The sequence below is a fragment of the Sceloporus occidentalis genome, unplaced genomic scaffold (assembly GCF_023333645.1).
Source record: "Sceloporus occidentalis isolate IW3139 unplaced genomic scaffold, rSceOcc1.0.p SCAF_2, whole genome shotgun sequence".
Classification (NCBI taxonomy): Eukaryota; Metazoa; Chordata; class Lepidosauria; order Squamata; family Phrynosomatidae; genus Sceloporus; species Sceloporus occidentalis.
The window spans coordinates 26,368,581-26,389,707 of record NW_028316982.1 but is presented as its reverse complement, the minus strand read 5'-3'; the positions used below and the strand labels follow the sequence as shown (position 1 = coordinate 26,389,707).

The 21,127-nt window shown below is 42.2% G+C and overlaps 1 protein-coding gene across 6 annotated transcripts in view; it reads left to right on the top strand.

Annotated features, from left to right (window-relative positions):
* The window catches only part of B3GALNT1 (beta-1,3-N-acetylgalactosaminyltransferase 1 (Globoside blood group)), a 34,702-nt gene extending 16,006 nt beyond the window's left edge, over window positions 1–18,696 (top strand). For 2 of the 6 annotated variants that reach the window (XM_089508932.1, XM_089508931.1), the window contains 2 exons: window positions 14,854–14,981; window positions 15,561–18,696. In XM_089508932.1, the coding sequence (XP_089365058.1) occupies window positions 15,650–16,615 (966 nt within the window). In that variant the 5' untranslated portion in view covers window positions 14,854–14,981; window positions 15,561–15,649 and the 3' untranslated portion in view covers window positions 16,616–18,696. Of the gene's footprint in view, window positions 1–6,879; window positions 6,967–14,711; window positions 14,982–15,560 lie in introns of those variants that run through there. The other 4 variants (XM_089508929.1, XM_089508933.1, XM_089508934.1 and 1 more) reach the window with 4 other exon arrangements.
* Window positions 18,697–21,127: the final 2,431 nt, after the last annotated feature.

Sequence of the window (21,127 nt, the reverse complement as noted above, 5' to 3'; positions counted from 1 at the left end):
CAGGGACTGGATCCAAGCAGAGTAAAAGGTTACCAGATTGTGGCTTTAGTGATCTCAGGTCTGGCGTGTATACTATACACTAATAGCCTTATACTCAGAGAGCCGGTGCAGTGCAGTGGTTTGAGTGTTGAACTAGGACGCTAGACACCAGGGGTCAAATCCCTGCTCAGTCATAGAAACCCACTGGGTGACCCTGGGCAAGTCACACTCATAAGTTGTGAAGATGAAGCAATGGCAGACCCCCACTGAATAAATCAGAATAAAATAATATTGTAGTCAGTCTGAAAGCACATTACATCAACAAATTAGCAAACTACATCTCCAGTTGTAGAACCTTATGCAGCCAAAATGAGACCATCCGTGCACAAAGGGACCAAAAACAGCCACTAAGAAATGAGCGTAGTCAACAGTTACAGAAGGCTTTTGACTGTTGGAAAGGTAATAATGAAAGAAAGAAAAAAGCAAAAGGGAAATGAAGTGCATAAAAGAGGTTGTATAACTATGAACAGGAGGTATTTCTGCTGTTATTTTTTTGTAGATCCTATTTATGTCATGACCCTTCCCTTGATACAATCCTTTTGAATTGGACATTGTAGAAAAATCTATGGATTTTCATGCTAACTGTTCAGAACCTACAGATATGTACACTTCTCTTCTCTGTCTCTTTTTTTGACTCACACCAGCTGCAGGAAACAGTGCAAGGTGAATGGAGCAGTCCTACTCCTACCATCTGCATCACATGTAGTTTGGTCTTAGGCTGGGGCCCTTTCACACTACGCAATAATTGCATTATATTCCACTTTAACAGCCATAGTAGCATCTTTTTGAATTGTGTGGTTTGTACTTCAGTGAGGCATTGGATCTCTCTGGAACAGAATTCTAAATATCCCTTCCTGAACTACATATCTCAAGATTTCATAGGATGTTGCTATGGCAATTAAGGTGGTACATAGGGCTGTAATTCTGGGATGTGAAATGGATGGTTTTCCTAGGTTCCCTGAATGAATAATGATCCAGTCTGAAATAACTGCTTGGTGCCATCTGTTCCCTCTTCTAATAATTTCTTTGTATGCTTCAGTAACATACTGTTCAACCATGTCCAAAACTGGGGCCTTCTCCTTCCTGTGAACCTTGCAGCTAGAAAAAGCCAGTAACACCTTGTAATAATTACCATACATTTTCTAATAAGGAATAATGTGGATTTTAACTGCTCCTGTGTTTAAGTCAAGATTCAAATGATTTTTAGTTTCTACAGATTCATTTCTTTATGTCTGTTTTTCTGCTTTTGTCTGCAATAAAGAAAACCTCCAGCGACAGTGTATTTCAAGGTATTCAAGTGTTTAACTTCAGTTTGACTAAACTATGATTTTGCTGTGATCAAAAATAATGCTAAGCTAAATTTGAGAGACAGTTCACTTTTTGATATGAATTAAGACTTCATTTTAAAGCACACTGGGTTATTCTCAGGAACCTACATGGGGAGGAGGCCATCCATCTAGAGGTATTTGCAAAAATATTAATTAAATGCTTCATTCAATGTGAATAGATTGTTTTATCCCAAATAAAAATTTCAGCAAGTCAACCTTTTACCACTAAAATAGTTAAATTTTACGGCGCATCTTAATAATTTCCATGACATTTTATAGCCATATCTGTGTCAGATTCCATTTGGAGGGGCTTATTGTCCATTTGATCCAACCATTTTATCACACAAATTGGAGGGACTTAAACAGGATTGTCATCCTTCTCTAATAAATGCTGATGTAACATTTGGGAACTATCTGTAAGTTATACTGTTTGTCTACGGAAAACTCTAAGGATAAGGACACTTGGGCCCCATTCCCACTGGCGGTTTTGCTCTGAAAGGAACTGGGCAGATTCGGGGGGCCCCTCCTGAATCTCTCAGTAAGCAAGTGCTCACTACAAATCAGAGGCATTTTAACCCGAATGCCCTCTTGGGGAAATCCGGGTTTAACATGAAGGCACCTGCTGTCAATCAAGCGATTGTCATAGGTGACATTTGCAGCACTCATTGGGGCATCGGAAGTAAGCTTTCCTCCCTCCTTTTTTTTAAGGAGCCAGGCACAAAATGTTCACATTTTGTCAGATTTAAAAACCTCTGTGTGTGTGTGTGTTGTGGGCATTTGGGTCAGTGCAGGTTATGATCTTCCCTTGGCCCCATTTTCAACCCCAAAATGCAAGCTAATGCATCCTGTATCCCCAGCTCCTTGCCACCCCAGAATGCCTCTTACACATGTAATAATAATAATAATAATAATAATAATAATAATATTCCAGGAGCAAGAGGAAATGAAAGTAGCACAAGCAAGCACACAGACATGTCACCCAAAAAATCATGCACATAGATTGTCAAAAATAAAAGAGGCTCCTTCTGCAGCCTGATTTCCCTACATCCCTCCTCCGGCTTGGCCCCGCAGCCCAATTTCCCTTGGCAATCCTCCTCCTCCTCTTTCCTTCCAACCCTCCCCTTCCTCTGAGCTGCCCTGGCTCCTTCATCCTCCTCCTCCTGCTCTGTCACTTTCTTCAGTCCCCCCCCCCCCGCCCTCCCTCTGACAGCCTTTTGCAGCCCCCGTCAGTCACCCTGATTTCCCCTTTTAGCCTCCTCTCACCCTTTGCCTCCTGTCAGATTCCCCTTTTGGCATCCAGGCTCTTTTCTCCTCCTCCGATGAGGGGAGGGAATGCTCTGCCCTCTACCCGCCCTCTGACCTTAATCCCTCCCTGAATCGGGGGCAAGTTCATATTTCGTGGAACCCGGGTTTTTTCAGAAAAGACGGATTTTACCCCAAATCTGGATACCCCGCTCTAAGGGGTATTTCCTTGTGCGTGCCTCGAAACGGATTGTGACAGAATCGGGCCCAATATGAACTGCACATGGAAGAATCGATTTCTCCTCTGGGTTAAAAGGTAGTCTGAATGGGCCCAAAGCAGCCAAAGCTAAGCACACTGAAGTTGTGCTGTTTTCAAATGCAGAATGAAATATGTGCATAAGAGCTCAGCTAGAATGGTCTAAAGAAGTGTGAGTTTTTGAAATATGGTTACTTAGGTTTCTTTTTGATGCCTGTTTATGGCAAAGTCTTGGATCTACAATAGAGCGCTTCAAGATTTTAAAGAACCATATCATAGTTTGCTGTTGTGGTCCTATAGTTTGAAGGACAAATTTTATTTTCTCCAAATTTTTAATTTTTTAAAGAGTTGTAGAGTTATAGTACCATTCCACTATAGCACTAGGTCTCTTTTTTTAAAAAAATATTTAAAAATGAGAAGAGGGCATACTATTCTATGAAATTAAAAAGAAACCCACTTGAAGGTGGGAATAAAATGTTGCAGCTAGTGCCAGAAATCCCCAGGAAATAGTCAAGGACAACAGAAATGTCATTTGAATGTTTAAAAAATCCAGATACAGCAACAAATACTGTAATCTCTTGATACATTTGTTCCATTGGGCGCAGGGGGGGGGCTTATCCCTCCAAGTAAAATCAAGAAGAATTAAAAGTTAATTGGCCAGAATATGGAAAAGGCAATCCAACACTGGAGGCTTTCAAAAAGGCGGCAAAGACCCTTCTCTTCCGGCAGGCCTTCCCAGATTGATCATGTCCAGAACCGACTGAATCCACCCTCCTCACCACTTTCTCACTTGCGGATTGTGCAATAATTCTGATGTATTGTTACATATATTTTAACTATGTTTTATTGTTTAATTTTAAACTGGGAGGGAGGGTTAGGCTAGGGTTTTGTGGGTTTATTGCCCGCCTCGATCCCCAAAATGTAAGAGGCGGGATATAAATAAATTTTTAAAAAACATATTTGGAAGATGTCAGGATGGAGAAATCTGGCCTAAAAATTCAAAGAGCCACTCTAGAAAAGTTTCCCTCATTGTCAGCCAAAAAATATCTGACACCATTATGCTCCCTAACATGCAATGGTACATTACAGCTTTTACACCACAGGAAGTCTCAGTCATTTTAGTAAAACTTCATACATATCTTGGGTAACAAATCCTGGTTCCCAATTTCCCTTGATGCAGATGCCACAATAATCTGCAGCTACAATTCCTTTTTAAGATTGTGGATATGCATGCCTCTTAAAGTAGTATGGGTGATTCCAATGAAAGCCAGGATGCATGTAGGTGGAGATAAAACCCCACAGAATCAGAAAATAATGATGAAAAAGAAAAAGAGGAATATGAAAACAAGAAACACTTGCAGAAATTTACAAAACATTGTGATCCAACTCTTCATTCACACTAAATCTCCTACTAATTAAACATGCATAGCATCATTACATACATGCAATTCTAATGATTTCTCTCTCCACTGACTGCCATCCTTTGGGACTACTTTCCAAAACGGAGGCCTAAATCCCCAAGTGAATAAAAGAATTAAAGAAGGCTTAGCTTTAGGTGATTTTCTCGTTCACTACACAATTAGGAACAAGCAAACCTTTCCAAAATAGTCAAAGCATTGCTTTTTGGTAGAAGCATTTAAACATTTGAATAGTTTGCTTATTAACTTGATAAAAAAAATCACTGACGCTGAACTATATTGTTGTGTTATGAGTTTGTCTTATGTGGTATTAAACAAGGATTTTGCAAGATGACTTTACCATTCCTTCAATGGCTATGTGAATCAGATCCCACACCACAGTTAGGGAAGTGACCTGGGTTACATTTGCCCGTTTGTCACCGAAGATATATTGAGCAAGAAAGATTAATATTTTCAGTTGAAGGTGAATTACCAGTATTTGGAGATCTGCTCCCTGGTTTAGATGTGTCTGTCTCACTCGTGCACTACTTGCATATTAGTATGTAAGTACGTTTGATTTATGTAGTTTAGTAAACACAGTAACTATTACAAATAGCAGAAGTTCTTGAATTTTGGGCTGCCAGATGTTTTGGATGTCAGTTTCTAGCATTCCTCACCAAGGGCCATGGTGGCTAGTGTTTCTGGAAACTAAAGTCCAAATCAGCAGGAGGCCCAAAGGTTGAGAACCACTGAACTAGCCTTTTCTGGCAAAGAACTGTAAATATTTCACAAAACTACAAATGCCATGTTTCCATAGGATGGAGCGATGGAAGGCAGTTAAAGTGGCATCAAAGTGCTATAACTGTATTGTGTAAAAGAGATTTAAGAGCATGACTTGTTATAGCTCAGCAATGGTATTTCACTTCCCTCAGATTTCAGCCAAGAGCAGTGTAAAAAATATATATTTTTAAATGCAAATGCAAGGCTCACAGTCTGAGAAGAAGGGTGTGACATCCTTATGCAAGAAGGTCAACACAGTTCTTCAGTTCCTGGCTGGGAAGAGAGCCAGCAGAGTTGGAATTGGAGTTAAAAATGCACTGCAAGAAAGCTCAGGAATTTTAAAACTGCAGGCCAAGGCAAAAGGGAGCAGGAGGAAGGATGCTGAGTGAGGCAGCTCAGCTCTAGAGCTTCCCAGACAAATAGCTGTCCAGAAAGAAAGGGAGAAGACAGCTGAAGAGTCTCTGGAGCAAGGCACAAAGCTCAGAAAAGTCTTGGTGACTTCCGTAATTCCCCACACAGAGCATAACAAACCATCAACATGCCTCTCTTCCTTTGCTTTAAGTTCCCCCCTCCTGCTTGCAGCATGTATGTTGTGCACTTTGGTCGGTCTAATAAAGGTATCGCTGTTTGGTGGATTTTGGATGTTATTGGACTTTGTTATCTGGCCAACAAGCCTGTCCCCTGGATATGTTTCCTTTTTCTTTAGTTTATTTAGTTCAGACTTTAGGAGAGGCAGCTGTTCCATTCTGCGTCTTCGTTTCTGGAATGCAGGTATGGCAACAGGCCTCTCACTCCCTTGCTCTAATGTGTACAGGAGCACAGGTGCTTTCTTGAAAACACTTGGCACCTCTGCTGACTGTGGCTACATCCAGGCTGGAGAAATAGGCCGGTTTGGCACCGCTTTAACTCTGTCTAGATCAAGGCTATGGAATTCTGGGAACTGTAGTTTGTTGGGCCACCAGAGCTCACTGACAGAGAAGGCTAAATGTACAGGAAAAGCGATTCCAGCTCAACATTAGGAGGAACTTCCTGACAGTAAGGGCTGTTCAACAGTGGAACAAACTCCCTGGGAGTGTAGTGGAGTCTTTTTTGCTTTTTTAAACTAGAGTTTCCTTGGCGAAGGTCCAAAACACACTGCAGAAATAATCCAGTTTGAGACTGCCTTAACTGCCCTGGGTCTGTGTTGGGGAATCCTGGGAACTGTAGTTTTGGGAGACATGTAGCCTCCTCTGTCAGAGAGCTCTGCTGCCACAATAAATGTATTATTATATTATTATAATTTATTATTATTATTAGTATCACAGTCATTTCTTTTACACCTAAATCCAGTGCTAGGAGGTTGGCTTGACAGGCTGCCTGCCCTTGGCTTTGCAGAAGTTTGTTGGGAGTTGTTCTTCCACTTGCTTTTGCTTTTTCTTTTATAAATAATTTTATGTTTATTTTAATTTATTCTAATTTTACTATATCTGCTTGTTTGCTTGTTTTTAGCCAACCCAAATCTTCTGCAGAAATAATCCAGGTTGACACCACTTTTTAACTGGCCATGGTTCAATGCTATGGCATTCTGGGGATGGTGGTTTGCCTGGGGCTGGGATTCCCGGAAAGCGGTTTCAAACCGGATTGTTCCTGCAGTGCGGATGGATAGCAAAACAAGGCTCCTCCCTCCCTTCCTGCAACAGGAAATCCGGTCCGTGGGCGCAATGCTTCTTTGTAACTCTCTCTAGCCTCTATGGCTGCTGCTGCTGCTGCTGCTGCTTCCCTTGCTGTCCTTTGCCTGCTGCAGCCTCGAGGGAGGGAGGAGAAAGAGGAAGCAGGGCGCCTGCAGCAGAGAGACAGACAACAGACAGGGTCAGCCCGGGATCGCAGCCTTTGCGGCGGAGCACCTGGGCTCCAGGGAGCAAGGAAAGCAGAAGCTCCAAGGGAGGTGAGCCAGGGGCAGGGAGGCAGTGGGGCAGGACCTTGGCCCTCCCTTTGGCTCCTTTGACTGTCACACCCAGCATCCCCCGCCAAATCATCCCCAGACAGATTGTGGTTGGGGATGATGGGTGTGACACTTCAACAAGCCAAGGCAGGGGGACCCAAACCTTGGAACCTATTTACAACCCCCATCATCAACCCCCCCTCCCCATCATCCCCAGCTAGCCCTGAGTGTTGAAGCTGTGGTTTTGGCTGGCAGGCTGGCTGTGGATGATGGGTGTGACAGTTAAACAAGACAAGGTGGGGAACCAAACCTTGGCACCTATCTACAACCCCCGCCCATCATCCCCAGCCAGCCCTGAGTGTTTGTGGGGTTTTTTTTACAGCTGTTTTGGGGAATGATGGGCCTGATAGGGAAGCAAGCCAGGGTGGGGATCAAACCTTGGCACCTATCTATAAACCCCACCATCAACTCCCCTCCCCATCATCCCCAGCCAGCCAGCTAGCCCTAAGTGGTCCAGGTTGTGGGGTTTTCTTTGTTTGTGGTTTTTTTTGCTGGCTGGTTGGGGAAGATGGGTGTGACACTTCAGCAAGCCAGGACGGGGGGCCAAACCTTGGAACCTATTTACAACCCCCATCATCAACCTCCCTTCCCATCATGCCTAGCCAGCCAGCTAGCCCTCAGTGTTGAAGCTGTGGTTTTTGCTGCCTGGCTGGGGATGATGGGCATGACAGCTAAACAAGCCAAGATGGGGACTGAACCTTGGCACCTATCTACAACCCCCTCCCCATCCATCATCCCCAGTCAGCCATCCCTGAGTGTTCCAGGTGGTGGGTTTTTTGCCGGCTGGTTGGGGATGATGGGCATGGGTGGGGAACAAACCTTGGCACCCATTTATAACCCCCATCATCAACCCTCCATCATCCCCAACCAGCTCATCCTGAGTGTTCACGTTGTGGTTTTTGCTGGCTGGTTGGGGATGATGGGTGTGACAGTTAGCAAGTCAGGACGGGGACCAAACCTTGGAACCTGTCTATCACCCCCATCATCAACGCCCTCCCCATCATCCCCAGCTGGGGATGGATGCAAGCTGCAGGAAAAGACATTCCCATGTAAACATTAGGAGGAACGTCCTGACAGTAAAAGCTGTTCAACAGTGGAACACACTCCCTCGGAGTCTCCTTTATTGGAGGTCTTTAAGCAGAGGCTGGAAGGCCATCTGTTGAGGATGTTGATTGTGATTTCCTGCATGGCAGAATGGGGTTAGACTGGATGGCTCTTGCGGTCTCTTCCAACTCTATGATTCTATGAAATATCAAACCCTCCCATCAGTCAAGGGTCATAGACTAGTGAGCTGGCAAAACGTAATGGTTAGCATGTTTGAATTTGCCCAGCGAGACTGAGATTGCACAACAAAGGGAAAGATGGGAACAACGCAGCTGAAGACTTTCAACTGCCTTCTTTTCACAGGACCATGCTGAAGTATAGTGGGCCCTCCACATTCGCTGCAGTTGGGACTGCAGGACCCCTGTAAAAGTGGGAAAACCTCTAATTACAAAAACACTAATTTTAATCTGAAAGAGCACATCTCTAGGAAACTCTAGGTCCTCCAGCACAACTCTATGGTCAACGTTGGCCAGAGGTTGACCATAGAAGTGTGCTGGAGGACCTATGAAAGCCTAGAGAAGCACTCTCTTTAAGAATCTCTAGGTCCTCCAGCACAACCTCTGGCTGATCTTGACCATAGAGTTGTATTGGAGGAACTGGAGATTCCTAGAGAGAACATATTGATCAAATCCACAAAAAGTCAAACAAATGTGGAGGGCTGACTGTGCTTCTTCTTGAGATCAACAAACCAGTTGTAGCCATTACCATCCCTATATACACACAGTGCTATCATTAGGGGAATGTGAGGGGTACAGACCACACCAGGCGACACCTTTAGGGGTGACATCACTGCTCCCCAAACATCTGGCTTTGAGCAGAAACAAGCCATGGCATTCACCTCTGCCCAATTAAATTTCTGAAGAGTTAGGATGAGTGGGGTGAGGCTTAGCGGGAGGAGAAAGGAGATGCCCATTTTTAAATTTAAAATCCAGAAAAAATAATTAATTTTTTAAAAAAAGTTTTCTTTAAAACCATCCCATTTTACCAAATTTTTGCTTCAACCACATGAAACTATGTACCTCTTTCTTGTCAGATTGTACTGCTCAGTATAACCTGTCTTGGCAGTATCTCCATCTCATGGAGAGGAAGGTATATCGCAGTCCAGCTACTTGCAGTGTTTTACTGGAGAGACTGGGAATTGCATTTGGGAGATCATGCCTGCAGAGCCCTACCTTCCTTCATGCAGACCCAGCACTGTCTGCACTCTGATACGTTGCCACTCAGCCATAATGTTATGTTTCTCTTGTTGCTGCATATGAGAGAAAATGTTAAGAGCGCTCAACTTTGTACAGCTGTGCCCATCTTTGGCAGACGTGTTGAAATGCTTCATTGGGGATGAGAGGGTCATGTTATTATAGCAAGGCTGAAATTTGAAACACTCGGTGCCAAGTTCTTTTTACTTTCTTGAGGGCTCAGTTCCACAGCTATCAGATTTCTTCTTTAGCACAGCAGAGAGAATGGACTCAGGTGCTGTAAACTCATAAGGCTATGACTTATGCTCTTCAATTAGCCCTGTCTAATGTTTACTAAGTACTCATACAAATGTCCGCCTGTTTTTGTCTTATGTGGCCATGTAAAATCTAACGTGTCTATAAATAATTTGTGTGTGTGTGTGTGTATGTGTACACACACACACACACACACACACGAACACAGACATACATATACACACATGCACATTTATATATGCTATGCTAAGCACTATATTAGGATGGTAAGTAAGGGGCAAAACAGATGGCCCCAAAAGAGTGGCTTGGTACCGCCCCTTTGAGCCTTACATGCTGTGGCCCGATCCAGCGTTTTTCCGGCCTCAAAAGAAGCGGCAAAACCTTTCGGGGTTGGAAAAAAGGTTGCCTTTGCTGCCGCAGCGGCACTTTTCAACGTTCCTTTTGGTGTGCGGCATATGAACTCCGTCCCAAAGGAGTGCCATAACGCTGCCTGTCATGCAGTCACATAAGCGGCCTGACTGCAGCTTGGGGATGGAGTTAGGGCATGCAGCTTGCGACCACCACAACGCTGGCCCCTTTGGCTGGTCTGTTTAGCCTCTAAGTCTGCTATGAATATTTGTTCTTAATAGTGTTATTTTGACATTTAAATATTATTTATTATTTACAGTATGTTTGCTATGAATCATTGTTTTATGGTGCTGTTTTAACATGTTTTATATATATTTTGTGTTGCCTAATGGCCTATTGGCTAATATAAAGGTACTGTTGTTGTTGTTGTTGACTGTTGTAAGCCTGTTTTGAGTACAGCTCTTGACTATGGCATTGGCTCTGGTTCTGTGGCTCATTGGATGAGTTTAAACATAAATCACTGTAAATTTGTGGAGGAGAGAAGCTAGCTTACAATATTTTAAGGAGCTGTTTTAGGTGGTTTTTTAAAAAGTTTTTCATTTGCGTAGTTAATATTTATCTCTTTTATATTGCCTTGCAGGCCACCACCATTAATATAAGCGACGAAGAGTAACCACTATTGATTGAAATTCTTAACATTCCCATTCAAGGTTAACTTCCACCCTGTCTCTTCAAGTTAAAATGTGTTTGATCCCTAGAATTGAGATTTTCCATCTCCTCAACAAGGAATTTCTTCCCAAACTGTAAAAAGCTCCCCACCACAAATCTTTTGAAAATCTGCACGAATTCCCTGTTTGATAACTGTTACTAGCACTACTTCTGTGCTTTTAAGATATGGATGGGAAGCAGTTTGGACTTTAGTTTCCAGAAGCTTTATCTGGCATGATAATGGTAAGAGGTTGTTGGAACTGTAGTCCAAAATCTCTGAGGGCCATAGATTTCCTTCACATCGCTCCCTTCTCATTGTATGCTTTCTGTTTTTGTAACCACTTTCACCCTATTTCCCATATGAACTTCTTCCTTAACAGTGCGTCCCTAAGGTTGGCGTCACCCGGTGCAGTAACTCATGGTGTCGCTACCTCTATAGACCTCTTCCCATTTCACACCATATAGAATCCTTAGTAATTTTTTTTTGTACTTAATGTTACTCATAAATCATAATTCCCATATATCCCTGAATGTAACAGTAATAGTTGGGACATAAACAACTATTATACCTTTAGATTATCATACATGCAGAATATATGTGTCTATGTGTACATAGTTTAATGTGGTTAAAATTAAAATTTGGTAAAATGTAATGTTTTCAAACAAAATTTTAAAAAAATAATTTTTATTTAATTTTTTTAATTTTTGATTTAAAAAAACCCTGGGGCCTCTCCTTTCTCCCCCCACTGAGCCTCCCCCCCCCCACTCACATCCTCTGTTCAGCAATTTGAAGGGACACAGACAAATGTCTCAGCCTGTTTCTACCAAAACACAAATGTTTGAGGATCAGTGGTGTCATCCCTCTTAGATTGTCACCTGGTGCGATCTGCATCCCCTGGCCTCCCTTGTGACACCACTGCTCCTTAACATACATAGGTGATAGTATTGGGAATCCATTCAATATATATTTTAAATTCATTAAATACATTTTTAAAAATAAATATAGGAAATTGGGTGGCTTCTGGTATTATCTGGTAATGACAAAGCCTTTTGAAGTAACTGGTTAGTTTACATTTCCACTGCTTGGAACTAGTTTAGGATAGCAGGTTTGGGACTTATAGATACAAGTAGTTGAAGTAGTTGTCCCTCCTTTGCTGTACTCACTGGAAAGTCTATCGCTGCAGATATATAATGTATCCTTTGATCAGATTTGCTCCTAATTTACATGCTGAACTCACAAATGGATTACAGGCTTCTGCACAGAGACATCTGAAAGATAAGAATTTGTGGTGTACAGATTGGGATGTAAAAAAGAACTGGGCTCTGAATTCCTGTCTTTTCAGTTTACTCTTGGCACTTGGCCTGCTATGTCATAATTATCATATTGGATAATATCAGTTATTCCCAAATGATTCAAGAACCATGTAATGGTTAACAGATTACCATTTTAGAGAGATTTATTGGTTCTAAAACAGAATGAGGTTGTCTCTAATTTTTCGTAACTGCAGCAGGGGGCAGCAAATTACTTATTTGAAAACTGCTTCTTCAGAGTTTTCTTACAGTTTTCACTTGCTCTGTCTGGTGGGGTAAGATGTGAACCACTTGTAGCAAGAGAAGTTGTTTACAAAGGGTGTTCACAATCTTTTAAGGGTAGCAAGACATCTCTGAAATTGTCTAACGACAGCAAATTCACTTTATCCTGTGGCTTCCTCTTGACTTCCTTAATATGTTGTTGTTAACAGCCCTCAAGTCAACCTCGACTCATGGGGACTCTGCGGATGAGACATCTCCAAGACTCCTTGTCTTCTACTGCTCTGCTTAAGTTTTGCAGACTCATGCTCATGACCTCCCTAATTGAATCTATTCATCTGTTGTGCAGTCTTCCTCTCTTTCTGATACTCTCAGTCCTTCCCAGCATTATTGTTTTTCCTAGTGGATCATGGCTTCTCATGATGTGGCCAAAGTACAACAGCATCAATTTGATCATCTTGGCTTCTAGGGTATTTCTGCCTTGATCTGCTTTAGGACCCATTTGTTTGTCTTTTTGGCTGTCTACAGTATCCTCAGTCCCTTTTCTCCAGCACCACAGCTCAAATGAGTTTATTTCCTTCCTATCTGCTTTCTTTACTGCCCTGTTCTCACATCCATACATAGTGATGGGGAATACAGTGATTTGGATGATTCTAACTTCAGTGCTCAGCTCTATATCTTTACTCTTTAGGATCTTCTGTAGCTCTTTTATGGTTGTCCTTCCCATTCCTAGCCATCTTCTTGACTGCAATCTCCATTCTGAACAATGTTAGATCCAAGGTATGAGAAATCTTTCCGCGTTCTTCATTATAGCTCCCTGTGGTATACATGAAGTAATACTATCTCCCTCTAGTGGTCATTCCCAGCAAAAAATTACATTTTCCACATACCACAAGTGTTGCAGTGTAATATCTACTTCAAAGCAATTTCAAAGATATTAACTGCAAATGTCTTTTGAGCTTTATAGTTAGTACTAATCTCCCTAGTAAAGAAATATAGCTCATAACAATCTAAGTATTAGACACAAATTATCTAATGTTCAGTATCTGAATTCACATTATCCTTCTTTTGATCCTTGTTTTGCAGTCTGTAAAATGGAGCTTTATTTTGATGTGAAAATGCTTATGGATAGAAAAATCACTTTGAGCTGTACATTTTACAATGATTAAAAAAAAGAAAGAATAATGTTTTATCCCTCACATCTAATTGGGAGGCTGAAATCTGATATATATTCAGATGTTCACATATCTACATCCCAAAGCCAGTAGGACCCCACCTGTTTTTCCACCAGTGGAAAAAAAACCTGCTGTCTGGCTTTCAACAGGAGTGATCACTAAATCTCCTCAGGAAGGAAGGAAGGAAGGAAGGAGATGTTGAAACCTCCCTATTGCTGTGAGCTTAAGTATTATATTTACAGCTATGCAAAGGGAGCATGCAGCACCTTTGAAACTAACCAAGAGAAATATAATATAATAATAATAATAATAAAATAATAAAACTTTATTTCTATACCACTTTTCCAATGATCAAAGAAAGAAGTTGTAGCATAAGCTTTTATAGACTTGGGGCCCAGACAGAGAGACCAAAAATAAAGCTGCTTCAGGTCACTTTGGAGGTATGCTGTTCAAATGCTGCATGCGTCCTAACTGGCTGGAAGCTGTGCCAAAGCTACGCTCCAGTCCTAAGGAGCTTCTGGCCTCTTAAGATGCATGTGTCATTTAAACAGCATACCTTCAAAGTGACCCAAAACAGCTTTATTTTGGCCTCTCTGTATGGGCCCTTAGTCTACTTCCTCAGATACATGGAATGAAGTAGTGCCTAGCCATAGACCTTTATAAGCAGAGTATATGTATAGCCATATAAATGGGATGTTTGTGGATATGGTACTAAGGTGACATCAGAGGGACAAAGGCAGGAGAAAAAATGTTGCCTAAGACCAGGGTAACTGGATGACCATATGAATGAATGGTGGAGGGAGTTTTGGAACATAGGCGGGTTATAGACCGCTGCTTTGAGGCGGTCTGCCGCCGCCGCCGTTTGCCCCGTAAGGGAGCCGTCGCAGCCACACCGCACGGCTCCCTTGCGGAGCAAAAAAGAAGCTCCAAAATGGAGCTTCTTTCTGCAGCGCCCTAATGACGTCGCGAGGCGCTGCTGGTGCACTCGCGACGTCATTAGCGCCGCTGGCGCACTCGCGACGTCATTAGTGCCGCGACACATTCGGACGCACAGCGTCCGATACGTAAAGATGGCGCCGGCCGTGTGGAATGGCCGGCGCCATATTGTACGGACAGAGTCCGTAATAGAGCCAGGGGTGTCTAGAAGAGACGCCCCTTTTTTAAAATGGGACGTCCTGCGGACGTCCCAAGTGGCGGTCTATAACCCGCCATAGTATGTGCAGGCTGGGAATCAGAAAGCAGATGTGATAAACTAGCCAAGAGCACCCTCTTGAGGCTGAGATGTTAACTAGTGTTATAATATGTGTAATGAGCCAGAACAGCATTGTCTCTGTTGATGGACCGGTATTTGTGGATATATTCCAATTCAGCTGTTTTCTCTTTCCAGTTTTGCTTTGTAGTTTCTTTGTTCTCAGGCCAGAGATGGAATGCCCAGAAAGGCTGAAGTGTTCTGCAATTGGTTTTTGTATATTTCCATTCCTAATGTCTGATTTGTGTTCATTTATCCTTTGGCACAGAGACTGGCCTGTTTACCCAATGTAGAGTGCTGAAGACCTTGCCACATACCCAGATGCCAACACTCTCCCCCTATGTATTCCGGAAATGCCATTACAGGACCTAACCACATCATCCACAATTATTAGAGGTACTTTCACTTGTTAATCTTCTAATGTGAAATATGCCATCATCTGTCAACAATGCCCTTCAGCATTCTACATTCTATGTATCTTCTTCTGTGTGCAGTGGGATGAGCAGACACGCATCCAGACCTACACACTATAAGTAAATGAAAACTGCTTGCTTGGTCAGAATTTTTTAATATAGTTAGCTTACAATAACAAAATAAAAAAAGGCCAGTAGTTGTTCGGTATATGTATTATTGTAGCTTTTCAGTATTCTTAATACATATAAAATTTGAAACCATGGGCCTTTCACACTACATAGTTACAGAGCCATGATTGTGGCTGCATACTATGAAATCCTGGGGTTTCTTGTTTGGTGAGGTATTAGATCCTCCCTGCCTGAGACTTTTAAGTTCCCCATCCTAAACTGCCAATCCCATGATTTCATAGGCTGTTGCCATGGCACTTAAAGGGGAATTGTGTCACTGTAACTGTGCAATGTGAAAGGAATCCAAGTCAGCTCTAATAATGTTGAAAGTTACTATCTCTGTTTTTAAACTGTATTATTAACATACTAATTCTTTCCATTTTTTTCTTTTCAGCAAATAATTTATTTCCAAGGCAAGTTCTCCCGATTCACATAGACCTCTAAAGCCTCCTGTGTCTCTTCTTAGTTGAACTTGAAGTCTATATGGCTTTAAAATACTTGAAAAGGTTTTTATATGGTCTGTCTATTATCTGTGTTATTTTAATGACATGGTATATGGTATTTCCTTCCCACACCGTGATGGAACACAAAAACTGGATGTATTTCTATGATTATGAACCTGTCTACAAACAGAATTTTCTCTTCACACTACGTGAGCGAGTAAAATGTGAAGCTAATAGTCCATTTCTGGTCATCTTGGTGACTTCAAGGCCTCCGGAAGTGGATACGAGACAAGCTATTAGGATAACATGGGGCTCTCAAAAATCCTGGTGGGGGAAACAAGTTGTGACACTTTTCTTACTGGGCAAAGGAACAGAGAGTGATGATAACGCAGCCTTATCCATAGAAGATGAAAGCATTCTTTATGGAGACATCATCCAACAAGATTTCCTTGACACTTACGACAATCTTACCTTGAAAACTATCATGGGATTCAGATGGGTTACTGAGTTTTGTCTGAGTGCTCAGTATGTGATGAAAACAGATGCTGATGTTTTCATCAACACAGGCAATTTAGTCAAGTTTCTTCTAAATTCAAATGCTTCAGAAAACTTCATGACTGGCTACCCTCTGGTAGACAACCATCCCCACAGGGGATTTCATAGGAAAACCTACATTTCTTACAACGAATATCCATTTAAGGTCTATCCTCCATACTGCAGTGGACTTGGTTATATACTTGACACCAAACTGGCTCACAAGGTTTATGAAATGATGAGCCATGTTAAACCTCTTCGACTTGAAGATGTCTATGTTGGGATTTGTTTAGGTATACTTGGTATAGGCATCTCTATTCCAGAAGATGCAGAACTCTTCTTTTTATACAGAATTGACTTTGATATTTGTAAGTACAAGCACTTGATTGCTGTACACAACATTTCTCCACAGGAAATGATTGTGTTCTGGCAGGAAATAACAAGAGAGACAACTTCACTTCCTTGTCAATGATTTCATCTTGCTTTCAACTCCCTGTCATTTGAAGCCTGACCCCTTTTTTTAAGACTATGGTTAGGTGGAACTTTGAAGGGCTGGGCTGCCTGATGGTCTTTCAGCTGTAAGTTATATTGTAGAGATTTGTACAAGCATTTGTGAAGCTAGGAAAAATGATTGCAAGAAAAACTACTGTATATACTTCACCTCAGTATTCCAACCACACTGGACGTTCACATGTTGGACATTCACTATGGCAAACTATAATTTTGAAACTTAGCCTTTGTATAAATGCACTGGTACTTAGATTATACGCAGATGGCCACTCAGTGTTGGAAAAAGAATAATGAACTTCAAAGCACTTGAATCCAGCAGAACATGTGTGTAAATACAAGTAGACTGTACAATGCAGTGTTGTCGTGTGGAGTGTTGTTGTTTAGGGTGTCAACCACTCATCCATGCTATCTTCCAGGATTCTCCATTCCATTCTGTTTCCTTTTCCCTCCCTGCCCAGCTCTTCCAACAGCCAGTTAGCATGGAATTCTATTGGAAACCTCCACCATGCTGCTTGCCTGGTGTGGACTGGCATGGCTGGTTGGGACAGAGAAGGCCTTCAAATATAGAAGCACATATCTGGACAGGTTTACAAGGGGAGACACATGCCATAACATAATTCTGGCCCCAGACTGTTCAGGGTTTTATAAAAGCCAGGATCCTGAATAGCTGTCATTGAATTGGATAATGGCTTGAATCCAATATCTACTCCCAGCTAGAACACACCCATTGAATCAGTGCTTGTGTACCAATTTACCATTGATTTAGTGAGTCAAAATCGGATTTATGCCAATATGAGCCAATAATTTGGTCTCAAGGAAAATTTGGAGGGCCATATTGTATTCAAGAGCAGCCCCAAATAAAGTGTGTTAAAGTAATCCAGTCTGGAAGTGCACAGAGTGTAGTAACTGAGGGTAAGTATGACTTCTCTGAACAAGAACTTAGCTTTTGTACCAAACTGGGTTTATTAAAAACAGACTTGGTCATTGCGAGCACCTGCAGAATTAGAAACCAGTCAGGCTCCAGCATTTCCAGACTGTAAACTTGCTGGTCAGAGGGGACTGCAGGAATAGATCATTACTAGTTCTTACATCCTACCAGGTAGTATTGTGGTATTTTAACTGTTTTCTTATAATGACACTGTACTGTCTTTTGTAGTTGTTTGTTTTTATATTACCAGCTTGTGGATCACAAATAACAGAAAGGTGTGATATATGTTTTTGAGGTAAACACATTAATTTAAAATTTTCTTGATGTATTTAATTTCATTTTTATTCTGTATTTATTACTTTTTAGTCTGATAGTCATTTGTTAGTACTTAAACAGAGGCTTTTGTATACTGTGTAATTATTCTAAAACCTAGTTTTTATTTATTTGTGTAGCATAATGGTCTGCATGTGAAATTATGGTACCGCAGGACATTCAACACCTCCTAGACTTATCCCTGAGCTGCATCAGCCCTGTATGCAGCCATTCTGTGGCTGGTGGAGCGCGGAATCAGGGTCTGGCTGTGTCTCTATAGCCGGTCACAGAATGATTATATCATCTGTTGAGATCCTCCAGAGGTGTAAGTGCATGATTTAATGATTTTGCATCTGCCTTGCAGACATAGCCAGACACTTGTTTCTACACCTTGTCCTAAATATACCAGGGTTTTGTCTACATTTTCAGGCATAGTTAACTGTGGTATGGGTGAAGCTTTCTACCCTCCCCATCATTTCTTTTGTGAACTCAACCACTCCTCCCCAGGATCCTTCCCCAGTGTCCATGTTTCCGGTCTTGCCGGGAAGAAAGCTTCACCTATAGAATCATAGAATAATAGAGTTGGAAGAGACTGCAAGGGCCATCCACCAACCCACGCCATGCAGGAAATCCAAATCAAAGAATCCCCGACAGATGGCCATCCAGCCTCTGTTTAAAGACCTCCAAGGAGGGAGATTCCACTACACTCCGAGGGAGTGTGTTTCACTGTCGAACAGCCCTTACTGTCAGGAAGTTCCTCCTAATGTTGAGGTGGAATCTCTTTTCCTGCAGCTTGCATCCATTGTTCCAGGTCCTGTTCTCTGGAGCAGCAGAAAACAAGCTTGCTCCCTCCTCAATATGACATCCCTTCAAATATTTAAACAGGGCTATCATACCACCTCTTAACCTTCTCTTCTCCAGGCTAAACATCCCCAGCTCCCTAAGTCTCTCCTCATAAGGCATGGTTTCCAGACCCTTCACCATTTTAGTCACCCTCCTTTGGACACGCTCCAGCTTTTCAACATCCTTTTTGAATTGTGGTTCCCAAAACTGGGCGCAGTATTCCGGGGTGAGACCTGACCAAAGCAGAATAAAGTGGCGCTGTTACTGTCACAACTCGGGAACTCAGAGTCCTTGTGCAATCAATGAGTCTTGTATGACGAAACAGAACAAAACTTTATTGACGTCACAATGCCAGAAATTCATCATTCAGTGTTTAAGCTGGAACTACCCCCCAAAAGCACAAACAGTATATTAAAAAAAACCCAATCTACAACTCCACCCATCTCCCTTTGGCGCGAACTACAGCTCCCCTCCTACGATTCCCATGAGCTAATCCCCTCACCATACTCCCCTACCTAGGCCAAGCACTACCAAGCTATCCCAAACTTCCCCCACATTTCAAGCCGCTTGCAAAGCCAATCCAGGCACTCAGCTTCCCAAGGCAACATTTCTAAAATAGCTAGCCACCTGCATTCCCTTCCCCCCAGTCACTACAAGCAGACTAAATCTAACCTATTATCCCCTGCACCAACAACTCCAACTCCTGACAGAGCTAAAAGGTGAGACCTTGTCTGACAATTGCCTCCCTTGACCAAGACACTATACATCTATTAATGTAGCCCAGAATTGCATTGGCTTTTTTAGCTGCCACAATGTTGCATGGTTAAGTTGATTAACTCATTTAGGCCAGGGTCCTATAAGTGACATGCATACATGCAGTTCACTTTTTTGATAGGGTTCAGAGGTCTATTCGCTTGCCCTTGCTTTTAATCCAAAAACCTCCCAGTGGCCCTGAATGGGCTGCTGCTAATCCTTCGTACCCGAGGGAAGGAGTGGGATTGGGGAGGTGATTTGGACCATGAAGATCCAGCTGCTCTGAGCTCCTAAGGGGAAGGAAAAGGCAGGTGCACTCCATTGGAGAGCACACCCTCATTTCTTCACCCCTCCTTGAGCTGAGACCAGCTGCTTCTCTCTGGTCAGAATCCCCTCCTCCTTTTCTCTTGTCCGCACTTGGGCAGCAATAGCATCAGCTTGACAGTTCCCTGACAGCTTGAGGATCTCAGCTGTACAGTGATAATAGGTTTGAAAATATTTGTGTCTGCTGAAAGAAGGCACTTTAATCACAGCTGAGGCTTCTGTGTGGGGAGATGACTTTTAACAGACTATTCTTTTTGCCAGCTTTCCAGTTACTTACCAGGTTATACCAAAAGCTCCTTCAACCTCCTGGGGTCGGACTCAGTGGGAATTAGTGAAAAGACCCTATAATCATATTCTGCTCCACTAGATCAAAAACTTTTATGGCACTAGAAGGAACATAGGAGTTTATCAGACTCAAGTTTTGGACCCTGCAATTGCGCTAAGAAAGTGTAAAGAACGCTGCGAAATGACTGTTTCGCGCGATATCTTGCTTTTCCGTCATTCCCCCGTAACGTTATGTTAGCGCTACAATTGCATGAAAGTTGCGATTTGCGTGATGCGAAACCATGCATAGCGGAACTGTCTACTACACCAGCGCCTTCCTTTTGTCTTTCACATTTCACATCAACATATTTGCGCATGCCCTTTGGAGGCTTTGGTGGCATCCTGACCTTTGTGCTTCTGGGGGAGCGAGGGTCCTATTTAGTGGAGGGGAGGGGGAGAAGGAAAGAGCCGAAGGAAAAAGGGGAATCTGGATGCAACAGGTGACAGAAGGCAAAAGGGCAAATCAGGGAGGCTTTTGGAGTGCAAATGCAGTATTTTCCCCCCATTATTTTTATTATTAAATATATACGCCCCTGTCTTTATTTTTATTTATTTTTTCATTATTTTTATTAATTAAATATATACAAAATGAGCACATGTTTCGTTGTGTTTTTTGCTGAGGAATGTGTGTGTGTGTGTGTGTGTGTGTGTGTATATATATATGTATATATTTGCCCTTTGCAACAGTATTCCTTTGCTGGAAGTCAGCTAATAAAAGTGAAAGGGAACAATAATAGGGGACTTTTTTCCTTGGAGAATCCATGCTAAACTGGGAATGTTACAATCGAATGTTACATTTGTTGCTTTTGTCAATTAGGCAATTGGCAATTGGCAAAACGATACATGCTTTTGCAAGGAATTCAGGGACAGCTCTGAATTGCTTTTAAAAGTCATAAAATAATGCATGACAATCGCACCCTTTTCTGGCATTTACGGTAATGAATTTATTATTATTATTATTATTATTATTATTATTATTATTACAAGTGC